General features: G+C 35.7%; 1 protein-coding gene across 1 annotated transcript in view; it reads left to right on the top strand.

Moving 5' to 3' along the window:
• Positions 1-2,574: 2,574 nt before the first annotated feature.
• The window catches only part of LOC145297808 (putative isocitrate dehydrogenase [NAD] subunit alpha, mitochondrial), a 35,307-nt gene continuing 20,911 nt past the window's right edge, over positions 2,575-16,970 (top strand). The window contains exons 1-2 of the mRNA XM_080144121.1: positions 2,575-2,704; positions 12,589-12,630. Of these exons, the coding sequence (XP_080000247.1) occupies positions 2,651-2,704; positions 12,589-12,630 (96 nt within the window). The 5' untranslated portion in view covers positions 2,575-2,650. The remainder of the gene's footprint in view (positions 2,705-12,588; positions 12,631-16,970) is intronic.

Here is a 16,970-nt window from a genome sequence, read left to right as displayed (position 1 = left end):
ACATCCAAATTTCATGAACATCCGAATTTGATGAACATCTGAATTTCATGAACATCCGAATTTGTATGAGCCCTTTCTAGTCTCGCACAAAAAGACGCGTTCACATCTCAAGCAATTTTTCTTGTCATACACATACGTGCACACAAACATACGCGCGCAAGTACACACACATAGATATATTCACGTTCATGTACATACACTTACATTCACGTGCATACACACACACGCTTACGTACACACATGTACGAACACGTACGCAAACATGGGCAACGTCACTTCCCCTTTGAAGGAAATCCACACATGTGCAAAAGACCACCGGAAACAACTATAAAAGCCAGAGACCTGAGCTGTTTCCTCCTTTTTTGACTCAGCTCCCGAGCTGAGTGGTCGACGGACCATCCGCTCCCTTTTGGGGTGCGGGCGCCCGCGCGCCTCACGTCACCTGCTACTATGTGTGGGGCAAGAGTCAACAGACAGTATGTACACTTTACACGCTTTCTATCTCCATGGCCAGGATTGACTTTCTTACTTTCTCTCTCTCCCTACAACAATAGACTTTCCCTCTCACCAGCTAACAGCGAGAGATGCACGCCAAACTGGATTGACTTTCTCACTCTCTTTCTCTACAACAATAGACTTTCCCTCTTTCATTTTTTTCTTCACAAAATAAATTCTTGTTTGTATATTTCAATTTAACACGTTCGTTTCTTTCTCAAAACAATTCATTTTTCCTATTTTGTGCGACTGGGGGATATGTATAATATATCCACCAGTCCCGCTACAAATTGGTGATACTCGAACGTCAGATGAACACGCATTTCCTTCTATGCCACAAGTCCCGCAACAAACTGGTGACCACAATGAGATGTGAAACAAACACACACGGTGACCCTACTTTTTTTAAATGAATTGTTTTGAGCGAGACGTGCGTTTTATTTGATAAACAAAAAAACGAACTTTCCAACTAGCACTCGTACAGACAATGTATACTCTACCGCAGACTCACTTGCGAAGACACCGTCAACTACACACACCACGTCAACACGAAAAAAATTTCCTTCCAAACGAACAATTCACTTCACTGTCCAAGCAACTCGTTGGACATGTCAGCACACAAAAAAAAAAATCCCAAATAAAACAAACAGATGTCAGCCTAAAAAAAGAGTAAACGCCTTTTCCACACGTAAGTAAATACTTTTTTTTACGAATACACTCGTTTTTGACGTTTTTTTTAAACAACCACACCAACAGCAAAAAACAGGAGGAAAAGTCAATTGCCGAAAACATAACTTAAAAAAAAAAGAAATATATATATATATATATATATATATATGCACTGCATTTTTTTTTTTTTCCTGGGAAGGGTTGTATTGTACGAGCCCTTTCTAATCTCGCACAAAAACACGCGTTCACATCTCAAGCCATTTTTCTTGTCATACACATACGCGCACACAAACATACGTGTGTACGTACACACACGTAGATATATTCACGTTCACGTACATACACACACACGCTAACGTACACACATGTACGCAAACATGGGCAACGTCACTTCTCCTTTGAAGGAAATCCACACATGCGCAAAAGACCACCGGAAACAACTATAAAAGCAAGAGACCTGAGCTGCTTCCTCCTTTTTCAACTCAGCTCCCGAGCTGAGCAGTCGACGGACCATCCGTTCCCTTTCGGGGGGCGTGCGCGCCTCATGTCACCTGCTACTATGTGTGGAGCAAGAGTCAATAGACAGTACGTACACCTTACACACTTTCTATCTCCATGGCCTGAATTGATTTTCTCTTTTTATCCACCAGTCCACTACAAATTTCATGAACATTTGAATTTCATGAACATCCGAATTTCATGAACATATGTCTTTCCTTGATTAAGTGTCACCATACTCCACCCCACAATACCTCATCCTCTCTCACCTTCATCTATCTGAACAAGGGTCCCTGGCGTTGCCCAGGATCCCGTTTCGCATTCACAATTATGCGACATTCTTTTTCCACTTGAATGATATTCCAGAATTCTTGTCTTATAAAAATACACATTTCACCACATTATTAATGGACACCAATCTTTTTAATTTCACGTACATGGGATGATAGTGCACATTCAAGAAGAACTGTTACTTGCATATATAGCAGCAGCACACAAAAACATTATCTTTTTCTGGTTAATAAAAATTATTTTAAATGTTTGTAATTGTTCTCGAGTCATTTCTATTTGCTGATGTCTTCTTTTTTTATTTTATTTATTTATTTATTTATTTTTTCTTATTAGGGAAGGAGTTTCGACCTGTGCTCTTGTCTTTGTCATGAATTCAGAAACCGGTCAATCTCCCTTCACCCTACCTCTTTGCTTTAAAACTAAGTTAAACTAAATCTAACCCACAATTGGACCCCTAACGCCTCTAGCAGCTGTGTTTCAAAATTCATAAGGATCAATTAACTCTTCTATTATCAAATACTGTACGTATAAACATATTTAAATTTATAAAGAAATAGATGGATATGAATTCGGTGTTTAAATAATTTTAATGATAAATTTAATTTTCGGAAAAGTTTCGGTGTCAACGCACCGAACGCGCATGCGTGAATGACCTTCCTGTTTGCTGCAAGGTCTTTAAAAAGGTCACACAAGCAAAATGGTTGCACGTCTGTTTCGCACTGTTGGTCGGCTTGGTTCGGCCATTTCTCAGGTAAAAATACTGGTTTATTATTATTATCAACACTCAAATACAATGTATTTCGTTGGCATTTAGCCATTGTGTTTATATTTTTACTTATCTTTTATTTTCTTCTCTAAACGCCATACCTGACTACACACGCGCGCGTTGTAAGCAGCAAAGACGTGTTCGTACGAAAGAACTCGGCATTTTATTATTTATTTATTTTCTTTGTGTAAACTTGTATATTTGATCCAGATTTTTTTTTTTAATTATAATTTCTTGAGTTAATATTCTTCCCCCCCCCCTTTGTTTCTTTTTTTTTTTCTATCTTTTGTTTAAAAGTAATCTAATAGCTTAAATGGAGAGAAAGAACAAAAATAAAGCGAACGAATTAATTATCCTTGTTGTATCCGGTTTTGCGAAAATAATAACATACGATATTTAAATTTAAAATAAAATCGTTTTAACATAAATAAAATTATTTTGCTGAATGGTTCTTTGTTTTTCTTCTTCTTTCAACGTTCGATCCATCCATGGAATTATCCCAAAACGAAATCTCCATTCATTCCTAATTCCAAGGTGCCCTTTCTCTTCTGGGAAATTCTTTTCAAAATATTTCCAATGTTGTAATTATTAACTTAAACAAATCTTCATTAAAAAAAAAAAAAAAAAAAAAAAAACTGTCAAAGTTGTATCATTCGGACTACTATTCTCATTTACTTGTCTCCTCCATGAAGACAAGAGGGTCGGATTTTATTGAGAGAAATCTAGCTCCCCAAAAGGATCTCTCTGGATTGGAACAAAAATTGTTTCGGTTTAGATTGATTTCTCTTCTACTGATCGATAACAACATATCAAGACTGATACTACACGTTGCTCACAAAGGCCAATTAACATCACGTAACGGCCAAAGTATCCTCTGGCTTTTGGGTGCATTTCCCCCCCACCCCACCCACCTCAGAGTCGAACTCAAATATCAGGTTCAAAATGTTTCTAAGTTAAAAAAAAAAATGCACATGAAGGTCGGAGGTTGCATCAGTCAAAATGTTGTGAATATTAACACTCAAAATAAAAATAGTAATTCAAATTGTCAATCCTTATCTCAAAAATAACTTGTCAAATGGTTGAAAGGTACGAATGTTACCGTGACAGTTATTGGGTGGGTTTCCACCATCATTTTGTTTTATTTCTTATTTTGAAGTGATTATCGAGTCTTCAAAGACATCGAGGCCATCTTTTGTTCTCCAGTAGCGTCCAACTTTACTCGTTTTTTCGAACCGAATATTTATTTTACATAAAATAAAAACACTAAAAACAGGTAAAAAAGTAACTTATGTTGCCTTCGATAACATTTATTGGTTATATTTGTTTGACAACTTTTTACGAATCTGTGTACAGTATTAGTACAAACCCCACAAAATGATATTTCTACGCACCGCCGCAGGCGCCGCACCACCGGCGCACCGCCGCAGTCCGCACCCACCGGTCACGTAACGATCTCACATTCTAAAAATCACGTAAATTGATCAAGTAGTTTTATTTTTGTATAGAAAATCATTTTTGATTGTTAGCGATTTTAATAGGAACTTGTAAGCTAATTGTCTCATCTTCATTTATGAAACGTGGCGGATCAGAACAAAGTTAAAAAAACTACTTGATCAATTTACATAATTTTTAGAATATGACATCTTCGTTCCGTGAAAAGTACGTACTCTGTAAAGTATTTAGGGATTTTTCTGCATTTTCATTTTTAAAATGGATTTGATTAAACATCAGTTATATTAAAAATGAAAAGAAAAATGTTTTGATTTTTTTTTTTAAATCCTAATTATTTCAACGAAGCAAATCCTTTTTGTTAATAATAAAAAAAATAATAAATTATCTGCTGCGTACAATCGTACTTGCAACGGATCATTTTACGGGTAGTATAACCCAAGCACAATTATAGTTGCTAATTTTATAGCAGGTTGCCTTTGCTTTGTCCTTGAATAATATACGAGGTGCCTTCAATAAGTTTCCAGACATTTTTTTCATATGGCCACTTTTATTGATGGTACACATTTGAAACTCTAGTCCCATTTGAAGTAATCTCCTCCGGCTGCAATGCACTTGTATCGTTTCAACAATTTCTGAGAGTAACCATAGAAGTCCTCTTGTGTGATCTTGTCAATGACTCTCGTCACAGCCTCTTTCATCTCCTCAATTGTCTCATAACGACAGCCTCTAAGGTTTTCCTTGAGCTTAGGGAATAACCAGAAGTCACAGGGAGCAAGGTCTGCACTATAGGGAGAGTGAGGAACTGTTTTGATGCCCATCTTGATCAAATAGTCTGTAATAAGGATGAAGTACCCTTGAGACAAACAATGCACAAATCTTCTGCATCCTCAGTTCCCTGCGAATAATTGTGCATACAGTTCCCACACTGACATGCATGAAATTCTTTATTTGGCTAATCAACTCTGGTGTTCTGGCTTCCTTATTTCTTCCACACCTGCCATCATTCCTCAGATTCCCTGCCTTTCGTGAATCTCCTATACCACTCAAAACCTAATGCTTGATTCATGCAAGATGGTCCAAAAGCAGTCTGAAGCGTTCCATACGTTTCTGTGGCATTTTTTCCAAGTTTAAAACAGAATTTAATTGCATCTCGTTCTTCTAAAGTGTCCTCATGCCTAGATTGCATTTTTTAAATTTCACCAGCTGTGACAATCAGGCTTTAGTAGGGTGTATTCCAATTCCTGCTGTAGCTGTTCATTTGAACTTGAAATCATAAAAATTGGTCAGTCATCTCATATGATAATAATATACTGAATTTTCAAGAGTTTACAACAATTTTAAATGTCTGTACAAAAGTCTGGAAACTTATTGACGATACCTGGCATATTACACGCACATAAATACACGTTGGTCTTTATTATAGTGGAAGATATGCTACAGGTATTTCCATCCCATCACGTAAAGTTTGCGGATAAAACATGCCTTTTTCTAGTTTCATTCTTTCCAGATGAAACTATTTCAATTGCCAGGGGAATCGATGAAGCAAATAGCAAGTCAGACAATCACCTCAAACAAATTCAGAAAGAATTCCTAACCCACTAATTATTTTGCACTTACAATATCTCTAAACCACCAGGGAGTATTCAAAACTTAAACTTCAATGGAAATAAACCGTCGGGTTTACTTGTTAATTACCACTTGAATTTACCTGTAAAGATGCAGCTAGGGTTAAATTTAAGTCAACTAAGATTTTTCAAACCAAAGGATGATTGCCACCAGCAGGTGCAGTGCAAATAATAAATTGAAGTACGACATGCAGAGCCATCTGTTGGCTGTTTAGTAAACTAGTTTGGCAGCAGTTATCAAATTCCCTCATGATTTTGTCTGGATTAAAAGTGCTGGATAATCAATTGTAAGAAAATCAATTGCATTTGAATCTGCAAATAAAATTAATTTGAAAATGTTGCAGATATTTTAATAGGGCAGTCCATAGAGTAAATGTGGTATTTTGGTGACTGCTGAAGTGAATGTGATGGAAAAATGATGAATTAAAAAAAAATAAATAAAAAAATAAATCTATTCAAGAAAGAGTTAGACGAGGAACACTGAGCATCGTATCAGACAGATGCCTATTTTTTTAAGATCTTATTTGGCCCTTCTTTTGAAAAAGGTGTTTTTATTTTGTTTGCTTGGTAACATGATTAAATTTAAAAAAAAAAAAAAATAGAACAAACAAAAGAAAAAAGTAACTTAAGGAGGAGAATGAAGAACTTCCAGTCGTTGAATACTCTATAACTGTTTACTATATATACTTGCAGAATTGGCATTTCTAGGTACTTAATTTACCTCCATTCTTGTGTTAATTTCTGGTAGCCTTGAGGTAGAATACCAGTCTGAAGTCGATGACGACTTTGTGACTGTTTGAATCTCTTGATCGGAAGTAATAATCACTTTGTATGCTAATGACTGCGTCAGCATGAAACATTAATGTCTGTAGGTATAAAAGAATATTTATCAAAAATATTAAATATATTTTATTTACTAAACATTTGAATATTTTATTCAAATATTTAAATACCAACATGACAATTACCACAAAATCGCTAATAAAAAATAAATCAATAGATTTTAAGTGATAAAAACTGTCCATAAAATTTGACAAGGTATCGTGGCTTGCTGGTAAAAACATCAGGCTGATGATTGAGCTGTTACGAGTTCAATCCTTGTCAAATGTTTAGCCATGCTGAAGACGGTAGATACCCAGAAACACGTGTTTATGGATAACTTTTGTGCACAAAAAAATATTTAATGAAAAGTTTTATAATTTATTCAAATGCTTAATAAATAAAAAAATAAAAAAAGAAGTCCCAAATAAAAGGGGCGACGAAAATAAAAACAGAGTGGGTAACTCCCTCAATGCTTAGTCATGCGTAACAATTAAATGCTACAGAATCGCTAATAAAAAAATAAATAAATCGATAATAGATCTGAAATATATATACATATACTAGCAGTTTAGCTCGGCTTTGCTCGGGCTCTGCCCTGTTCATAAGTTTGTGTGTATGTATGTATGTATGTATGTATGTATGTATGTATGTATGTTTGACTGTTGTCCAAGTAATCCACATCTAAAATTTAAAGTGTTCAGACCTAAAATTAGCGGAGGAGTTTGGTAAAGTCTGCAACAGTCAACGCTTTCAACTTTGACCTCTTGGCAGCCAAATTTTTGCCCAGAAACTGATTAAAAAGCTTGCTGCATGTCTGAATACCCTTTATGTAAAATTTCAATTGTTTAAACCCATAATTGGCTGAATAGTTTGCTAGAGACTGCAAAGGTAAATTTTTTTTAACTTTGACCCCTTAACATTTATTGTTTCGGGTTCAAATCAAAGTAAAAAGTTTGATCCATGTCCAAGTAACCTACATCTAAAATTTCAAGTGTTTAGACCCAAAATTGGTGGAGGAATTTGGTAGTTTTCAAGGGTTAAATTGTTAAACTTTGACCCCTTGGCAGCCAAACTTCTATCCGAAAACAGATTAAAGATTTTCCCAAATCTCAATACCCCGTATGTCAAATCTCGAGTCTATAGACTAAAAATTGATAGTAGTTTAGTCAGGATATATATATATATATATATATATATATATATATATATATATATATATTACACACACATACACTTACTTTTCTAAATATAGATATGTGCAAAGTAAAAACCCTTTTATTTGTGCAAAAGCTGGTTTCAAAAGTTTTTATACTTTTTACTTTGTACATTTTTTATTTTATTTATTTATTTTTTTCTATTAATAGTTCTTCATTATAATTATTACATTGAGGCTTATTTTATCCTCCAAGCAGATGTATGTAGGTCAGTTTTTGTGTGGCCGATAAACATATACATTAATACGTTGTCTTCTTTTCGATATGTTATCTTAACATTTTCTGTTATATTAGTTAGGATAAATGACAACAGTGATAAGGACGTGTTGTTAATCGTGCAGTATAGCAAACAATTGAGAAATCAAAATTGTTTGATAACAAGAAAAATAAAATTTTTATGCATGTTAATTCATATTTTCTTGTCAGATATTATATGGTTAATACTGTTTGTTTTTTTTTTTTGTTTTTTTTTTGTTTTGTTTTTTGCATGGTGCAGAACTCAAATTTACATATGTTAAGGCCTAAAACTGCACCGTTTGTTCATTTTCACCAGGATTTAACATCCCTTGAACCTTTGGGGCTAAATGGGGGGGGCAATATTGAATTTATCTTTTTTTTTTTTTTTTTTTAATGCCTTATTCACTCACAGGGGATGATGCATGCTTCACTTTTTTTTTTTCGTAAAACCTAATTTTCTTAATTTTTTTTTTTTTTCAAAACTCAAAATGATGAAGCGCTACAAAGACAGGAGTGGTAATATTAAAACGAGCACCTTTTTTATTCCCACATCTATTTTTCTACATAGTCACCACCATTCTTAATGCATTTTTGCCAGGAGTTCAATGACGCATCTGTTTTTAATGCATGTCCATGACAAAGGTTGCTTTCTTTCTTAGAGCCTCACACCGTCAATATCTTCAACAAAGATGAAACTTTCAGGTCATGAATGCATAAGTTCAAGCATAACAATACAATTTGTAATCCCCTCTGATCCCTTCAAGTGGAATTTAAAAAAAAATAAAAAAATAAAAAATAGGAGGCATTATTTTTGGAATAACTCTCGTATGTTTGTATAAACTAGTTTCTACCAGAAATCCTCTCTAATATACTTGCTTAGCATGATATAAATACGGGTAGCCCAGGGGATTGATCCTTGGACTTTTATCATTCCTGATATTCATAAACGACCTCCCAGATAAAATTGTCTCGGGGTATATTTGCTGATGATGCAACGAAAAAACGAATGTGCATATTTTTAAGGAAAGGGTTGAAACCTTAGAAAATAACTCTTCCACTTTGTAGTAGAATCGCAGCATAAACGGCTGCCGACAGTAAGCTTTTCAACAACTACAATAAAAACATTAACACAACTAATAATACGTTACTTGAGATCTCTTCACATTCTTAACAGTTGATACAAATAAATTGATGCTGCAAAGAAGAAAGTGGTCTCCCTCTACCTTGCTAGAAAATTACTCCTACCGGAGAGTATTCTGTAACTCTACAAATCCACCATTCACCATTCATGGAGTATTGTTGCCACATCTGGGATTTACAAGTGTCTCCCTTTTAGACAGGGTCTAAAAGTCTCCAATCTAATATGTTCCACACTATCAACCAAGCTCCAACACCTGTACCATCACTACATGTTGCATTCCTGTGCCTGTTTTGCACGTATTTTAATAGAATGTGCTCTAATTTGTTTTCACTTAAGAATATATGTATCCACGACTAACCCAACAATCAGCAAAATCCCATCCCTTCACTAAAGAGATGTTAGAAAGGTTTTTACTCTAAAAGTTTCTTTCCTCTGATTATAAGACTTTGAATTCTCTCCTGATTTCCTGCTTCCCTGACTGTACTGTGACAGTGTTGTTGGATGTAACAATAATGATTATGATGGGAAATTGGTAAAGGTCATTATGATATTGATTTAATACATGCAGAATTTATTTGTGGATATTGATAAAGAAGAAATCTGTTTTCTTTCATAATAATTTGTACTGACATAAACGACCATAAAAAAAACACTAGCTGAAAACGTTGGTGTTTGGAATATAAAGACATCTCCAAAAATGTTAGAAATGCTGCCTTTTGGCAATTTGACAAGTTCCATCTAAATACTACCCTCGTTAAGAAAAGCAGTTTGCCTTGTTTCTTGGGTGGTCAAGATATTTGTGGATCACCTAAAATATAGGCCAGATATTATGAGTTTCTTTGGATAAAGAAAAATAAGATGGTGGATATAAATTCAAGTGTCTATTGTTCGGGAATTTGATTATCCTCAAATCCAAATTATTTTTTTACTCCTACGAAATGGCATTTGGGGGAAAACCCTTGGTTATGCAAATAAAGCAACAAGTTGGTTTTTGTTTTACGGCATATCAACCCTTTTCAGGTTATTTAATGCCAAATCCAGTGATTTTGAGGAAAATCTTTTTTTTTTAATAGAATGTTTTTTCAAGTCGGTTTCTATTTAACCCATAGTTTGGACCCTAACAGGTACCACCACTCCAGGTTAATGTGGACCTGGGAACAATGGCAATTAAAGGATGGCTCCCCACTCCCCAAAGCATGTATGCTGGGGCCTCCCCATCGGATATAGTTTAAGGTCATATCCAGGACCAAAGCAAGAGGTGGGAATCTCCTGCATGAGTGATGGTGAAAAGTAGACCCAATGGAGGGTGAAGGCGATTGACCTTCCTGTTGAGGGGCAGTCAGAGATAGATATGAGGAAGAAGAAAAGGAAAAAATAAATTTAAAGCTGAATTTCAAAAATTGCCCGAGATTGGTTTTCTGATAATTGTGAAATGAAATTCTGTGGGTCAGAGGCAGCGTTAAGCCCACTTCATTCTCTATATAATGAAAGGCAAAAATAGCCTCGAGGACACGCTCTGCCAACTACCTGGGGTTTTCACACCAGTCAGAGAAACACCCTAAGCTCCTGAATCTACACTGAAGAGACGAGCCCTGGCTTTACCAATGGAAGCTGCCAGTTCCAGAACATTTGTATTTAGAATCAGAAATTTATGAACATTCAGAGTTTTGTAACTTTCAGTGAATAAATTTTTTTAAGAAAAATGACCAGTGGTTTGTTGATTGCTTGTCGAATTAGATGCAGTTGATTTCAGGTCTACCCTGATGCCCAGACAGTGAAGACACAGACCAGGCCATTGTGGGAAGAGAACTGAGCATGACGTTGAAGCAACGTACAGCCAGCCAAAGTAAAGTGTTGCCGCACAGACTTAGGGTCATGGATATTTTGTGCATTCCAAGCATCTGAGCAGTATCTTCCAGTGAGTCTGGTCCACCACTAGACAGTTAAAGGTGTAACCATCAGGACTTTGGCATTAATCCTAAGTGGTACATTTAAGCCCAGGTTGGGTTACAATACTTATATGCAAAAATTGAAATATAATGTGAACTGGTACAGTGTCCCTGTAAAAATGGTTCTAAATTTAATTTATAAAACTCACAGTATCTGTCTTCATATTTTCTATCTCTTCCGAAACTAAGTTGCAGAGTGGTGCTAGAGGCCTCAAATGATTGGATTTTTTATGGACCGTTCTTTTATGGGTTAAAATAGTTTTTAAGGGGTCAAAAAGGGGTCAAAATTAAAAAAATCGTTATACATTTTGTACATTCATCTTAGTTTATTTTTAATCAGTTCATATGCGTGTCACGTTGGTACAGTGGTAACGTCAACAGCTTTGAATGTTATAGTTTTGATTTCGGTTTCGATTCTAGCTGATAGCACCTAAATACTTTTTTTTTTTTTTTTTTATTACTTTTGAAATCATGACTCTAATGATATATACGAAATCTGGACAAATTAAAATATATTTAAACTTATTTTACGACTAGTCAAAGCTGTTGCAATATTTTTTATATAATTGGAAAATCTGAACTTTAAAAAAAAAAAAAATGACATCTTACTTTTGAAAAAGTTTTTAAAAAACAGAAAATATTGTTCTGTATAGGATCCTCCATAGACTATTAAGATGTTACCTATTTATAGAGAAATGAAGATGCATTATGGTTGATTTAATTTTATTAATGCATGCTTAGAAAAGAAGTTGGAAAATTGTGAGTCGCATTCTTTTATCAACGGTGTCAACAAGTGCATTGTTATTTTCATGTTTATCTTGTGAGATTTAAGAAACCTCTCAAAGTGGGTGTAAGTTGTGACTGATTGAGTTTCAACTTTTTTTATGCAATAAATTTCTTAATCCTGAAACCACACGTAACGCAAGTTAACGTGCAACTGACGCACAAATATAAACAAACCCCTCGTTCACTTGTTGAATCATGCATAGCCCTGCACTTTGAAGAATAGTTGGGCTGACAAGCTATCAGAAATTTTTTTGAAAGTACAATTTGGCGATAAAGGGTTAAGGATCATACCTCCTACTGATGAGATGTTTACTAAACTGTCCCCACATATTGAACGGTCATTAAACAAAAACTGTCCCCACATATTGAATTGAATGGTCATTAAACAAAAACTGTTAGACACTCCTAATAGAAAGTTGGTGGACAAGTCACTCATACACTAAAAGTTTATTTGCATCGAGTATGGTTGTATTGAAGGAAAGATTTTTAATTTTATTAATGATTGCATCAGTGACATTTTCAGATTGTCCTTGTGTAGACCATACACTTTGATGTTAGTTGAAGGGATACATTTGTGAAATTTTCCTCAAATAAACATCCATCTTTTCTTAGTTTTTCATAATCATTTTTTTTTCTTTTTTAGAATATCTTCAAACCACCACAAAGCCAAAATTTATCAAGTCAGGTTTGTATTTTTTTTATCTACAAAAGAGATATGTGCCACATGTATATTTGAGTTTTAGCTACTATCCTATCTGTCCCAGTTTTAGCTGCTATCCTATCTGTCCCAGTTTTAGCTGCTATCCTATCTGTCCCAGTTTTAGCTGCTATCCTATCTGTCCCAGTTTTAGCTGCTATCCTATCTGTCCCAGTTTTAGCTGCTATCCTACCTGTCCCAGTTTTAGCTGCTATCCTCTCTGTCCCAGTTTTAGCTGCTATCCTATCTGTCCCAGTTTTAGCTGCTATCCTATCTGTCCCAGTTTTAGCTGCTATCCTATCTGTCCCAGTTTTAGCTGCTATCTTATCTGTACCAGTTTTAGCTGCTATCCTATCTGTACCAGTTTTAGCTGCTATCCTATCTGTCCCAGTTTTAGCTGCTATCCTCTCTGTCCCAGTTTTAGCTGCGATCCTATCTGTCCCAGTTTTAGCTGCGATCCTATCTGTCCCAGTTTTAGCTGCTATCCTCTCTGTACCAGTTTTAGCTGCTATCCTATCTGTCCCAGTTTTAGCTGCTATCCTATCTGTCCCAGTTTTAGCTGCTATCCTATCTGTCCCAGTTTTAGCTACTATCCTCTCTGTCCCAGTTTTAGCTGCTATCCTATCTGTCCCAGTTTTAGCTGCTATCCTATCTGTCCCAGTTTTAGCTGCTATCCTATCTGTCCCAGTTTTAGCTGCTATCCTCTCTGTCCCAGTTTTAGCTGCTATCCTCTCTGTCCCAGTTTTAGCTGCGATCCTATCTGTCCCAGTTTTAGCTGCTATCCTCTCTGTACCAGTTTTAGCTGCTATCCTATCTGTCCCAGTTTTAGCTGCTATCCTATCTGTCCCAGTTTTAGCTGCTATCCTATCTGTCCCAGTTTTAGCTGCTATCCTATCTGTCCCAGTTTTAGCTGCTATCCTATCTGTCCCAGTTTTAGCTGCTATCCTATCTGTCCCAGTTTTAGCTGCTATCCTATCTGTCCCAGTTTTAGCTGCTATCCTATCTGTCCCAGTTTTAGCTGCTATCCTATCTGTCCCAGTTTTAGCTGCTATCCTATCTGTCCCAGTTTTAGCTGCTATCCTATCTGTCCCAGTTTTAGCTGCTATCCTATTTGTACCAGTTTTAGCTGCTATCCTATTTGTCCCAATTTTAGTTGCTATCCTCTCTGTCCCAGTTTTAGCTGCTATCCTCTCTGTCCCAGTTTTAGCTGCTATCCTCTCTGTACCAGTTTTAGCTGCTATCCTATCTGTCCCAGTTTTAGCTGCTATCCTATCAGTCCCAGTTTTAGCTGCTATCCTATCTGTCCCAGTTTTAGCTGCTATCCTATCTGTCCCAGTTTTAGCTGCTATCCTATCTGTACCAGTTTTAGCTGCTATCCTATCTGTCCCAGTTTTAGCTGCTATCCTATCTGTCCCAGTTTTAGCTGCTATCCTCTCTGTCCCAGTTTTAGCTGCTATCCTCTCTGTCCCAGTTTTAGCTGCTATCCTCTCTGTCCCAGTTTTAGCTGCTATCCTCTCTGTCCCAGTTTTAGCTGCTATCCTCTCTGTCCCAGTTTTAGCTGCTATCCTCTCTGTCCCAGTTTTAGCTGCTATCCTCTCTGTCCCAGTTTTAGCTGCTATCCTATCTGTCCCAGTTTTAGCTGCTATCCTATCTGTCCCAGTTTTAGCTGCTATCCTATCTGTCCCAGTTTTAGCTGCTATCCTCTCTGTACCAGTTTTAGCTGCTATCCTATCTGTACCAGGCAAACTGAAGACGAGATGTAGATTGTCAAGTATTCATTGTTCAAATGTGAAATGCATGTCGCCTGATTTAAATTTGGAGTCTAATACAAAAGTGGCAAAGTTTATGGAAATTAACTTCTAAAAACAACTGTCATTCGCTAAGTTTCTTTTTCTTACACCATCTCTTTTACTGTGTCTCTGTTTCTCTCCCTGTATGTATGTCATTCACTGTGTGTCACTCTCTCTGTCACTCACTATGTCTCTCCCTCTCTCTGTCACTCACTATGTCACTCCCTGTGTCTTTCTCATGCACAATATCTCTCTTTATTCAGTTTAGTTATGTGATTTGCAGATATAGACAAACATATTTTAGAACTAAGAAGTATGAAAAGATAGGTTTGTTGCAACCCTTCTGAAGACGGTTTGATGCGATTCCTATTAGAGAAAATGGATGGCCATAATTAAAATATTTCTCACACAAACTTTGCTGTATTAAAGCCGCATAGATGATCAGTCTTTTAATACAGCCTTTTTTTTTATTTTATTTTTTTTACTCATCTATTACAAATGCATGTAGACCACACTGCTTGAGATGATGTCGATGAAATAGGAAGAAACGGCATGTTTAAGTGATTTTCTTATGCTGCGGTTTGTTCTGAACCTGCTATGCATTGTCTGTTCCAATTGATTTTCTGTGTCCCATTCGTCTGATTTTAGTTTCTCTTTAATTAATCAAGGTTATTTAGTTTAAGAAAATCGTCATACTACACGATTCTTTGTATAATACAATCTTTTGAGGACAATTTCTCAATGAAAAGTCAGTTGCACTTGTAACATGTTTAAACCTGACACAATTGTTTAATTTTTTTTTTTTTTTGCTTTGTTTTTGTTTTTTTTCCCCCCCCATTTTTTTTTTCCTTTTTCTGCATTTTTTTTTTTTTTTCATTTGTTTCTTGTAGTTTTTTTTTCTCTTGTCCCTTTTTTTTAAATATACAATGAATATCTATGCCTACTTACAATTTATATTCATTTATATATTTTATCATTGGATTATTTTTAGATTTTAACAGACTGACTGCTATGAATTCATTTAATGAATCTTTGTTTAAATTTTCTTAAGATTTTTTTTTTTTCTTACAGCTGAAATATTCAATGGTTAAATTCAATTGTACTAATGAAAAACTTGTGTGTATCTATTAACAATTTTTAGGCTGTTAGACCTAAAAATGCAAAATTTGTTAGGAATAATTCTGTGTCTATGCATATTGCCTTAAGGGAGTCCTATTAATTCTCTTTTCTTATTAAGAGGGTCCGGTCAAGAATGACCCCCCCCCTCCCCTCTAAACCATACATTAAATTTAATTTTTGTTTGACCTTTGATGTCATGAGATTGAAATTATAAATGATACAAATTTATACATTCATTTATTTACATTTAAATAATTTTAATCACACGATGCAACGGATAAAGGCATTGATTAACATTCAGTTACTGGTAAGTGTAGAATGGATTGTCCTACATTTATCTCCCTTTTCTAACTCTTTTGGCTTAGTTTTTTTTTTTTTTCATTCTCTACACTGGCTAAGGTTTTCCGGTGCTCATCCCCAATCTATTTTTTAAATGATCCTATTAATTTTTTTTAAGCGGATCCAGTTAAGAATTTGTAGTTGCTTTCCTCACAGACGGTGGCATAATTTTGTATTTCTTTAAATATCTCAACATTTTGTGGGCATCACTGATAACCACTATTGCCTTTCTTCTCTCTAATTATTAAACTCCATATTGCAAACATTATTTTTAGTATTTCTTTTATCAAAACAAACCTTGTTTACCTTCTCGTCACATGCGAAACCTCCATCTAGTCTCTCAGAATTTGATGGTAAGCATAGTTTATTTTTTCCTTTCTAGTAGGTATATTTTTATGGTCAAATTCTTTCTGTTCGGTAAGTCTGTCTACAACTCTCTTCAAGGTCTCAAGATCAGAGGAGAGAGAATCAGAAATCTTGCTCATTGCTGGCCTTTGAAGTGTTGCCATAGATGGCAGTGTCAGCATAAATATCTACGACTAATCTTCGGATGTGATTTGAGAGCTCATTGTAGATCAGAGAGTTAGGCCCAGGATGGACCCTCGAGGGACTCCAGCATTAATACTGTGCAAAATATTTTGCAGTTTAACCTCAAACTTATTAAAGTTAAGAGTATCTCGGTATTATGGTACTATCCTTGGCTACGTACTTTGGCTGATGTCTTTTTTGAAAAATATCTCTCTCTCTCTCGGGCAGTCCATCGGTTTCAACAATGATGCGGAGGTCGGTTAGTGTCCGTGTCAAAGGTGTGATGTGAGTCCAATTGGAGCTCTGAAACACCGTCCACAGATGTGACACCTGATGGCAGGAAATCCGGGTAGTGGCGCCCGTAGTCACACTCTTTTTGCTTCCCAAGCAGCAATCTGCGCCTGATACCAAACTTCTCCAATCTATCCGATCTTCAGTTTTTCTTCTCCAGTCATTGAGTTGGTTTGTGTTTTTCAAATTCTCTTGAACATGTCTTTATAGTACAGTTTTAATGCGCCTAGGGGTTATGTACCTTCAAGCTCACCAAAGAAA

Source organism: Euprymna scolopes, chromosome 18, assembly GCF_053919585.1.
Source record: "Euprymna scolopes isolate OS-2025 chromosome 18, ASM5391958v1, whole genome shotgun sequence".
In the NCBI taxonomy this organism is placed as follows: Eukaryota; Metazoa; Mollusca; class Cephalopoda; order Sepiida; family Sepiolidae; genus Euprymna; species Euprymna scolopes.
Note: the sequence above shows the minus strand (reverse complement) of the source record. Positions and strands in the feature narration are given on the sequence as shown.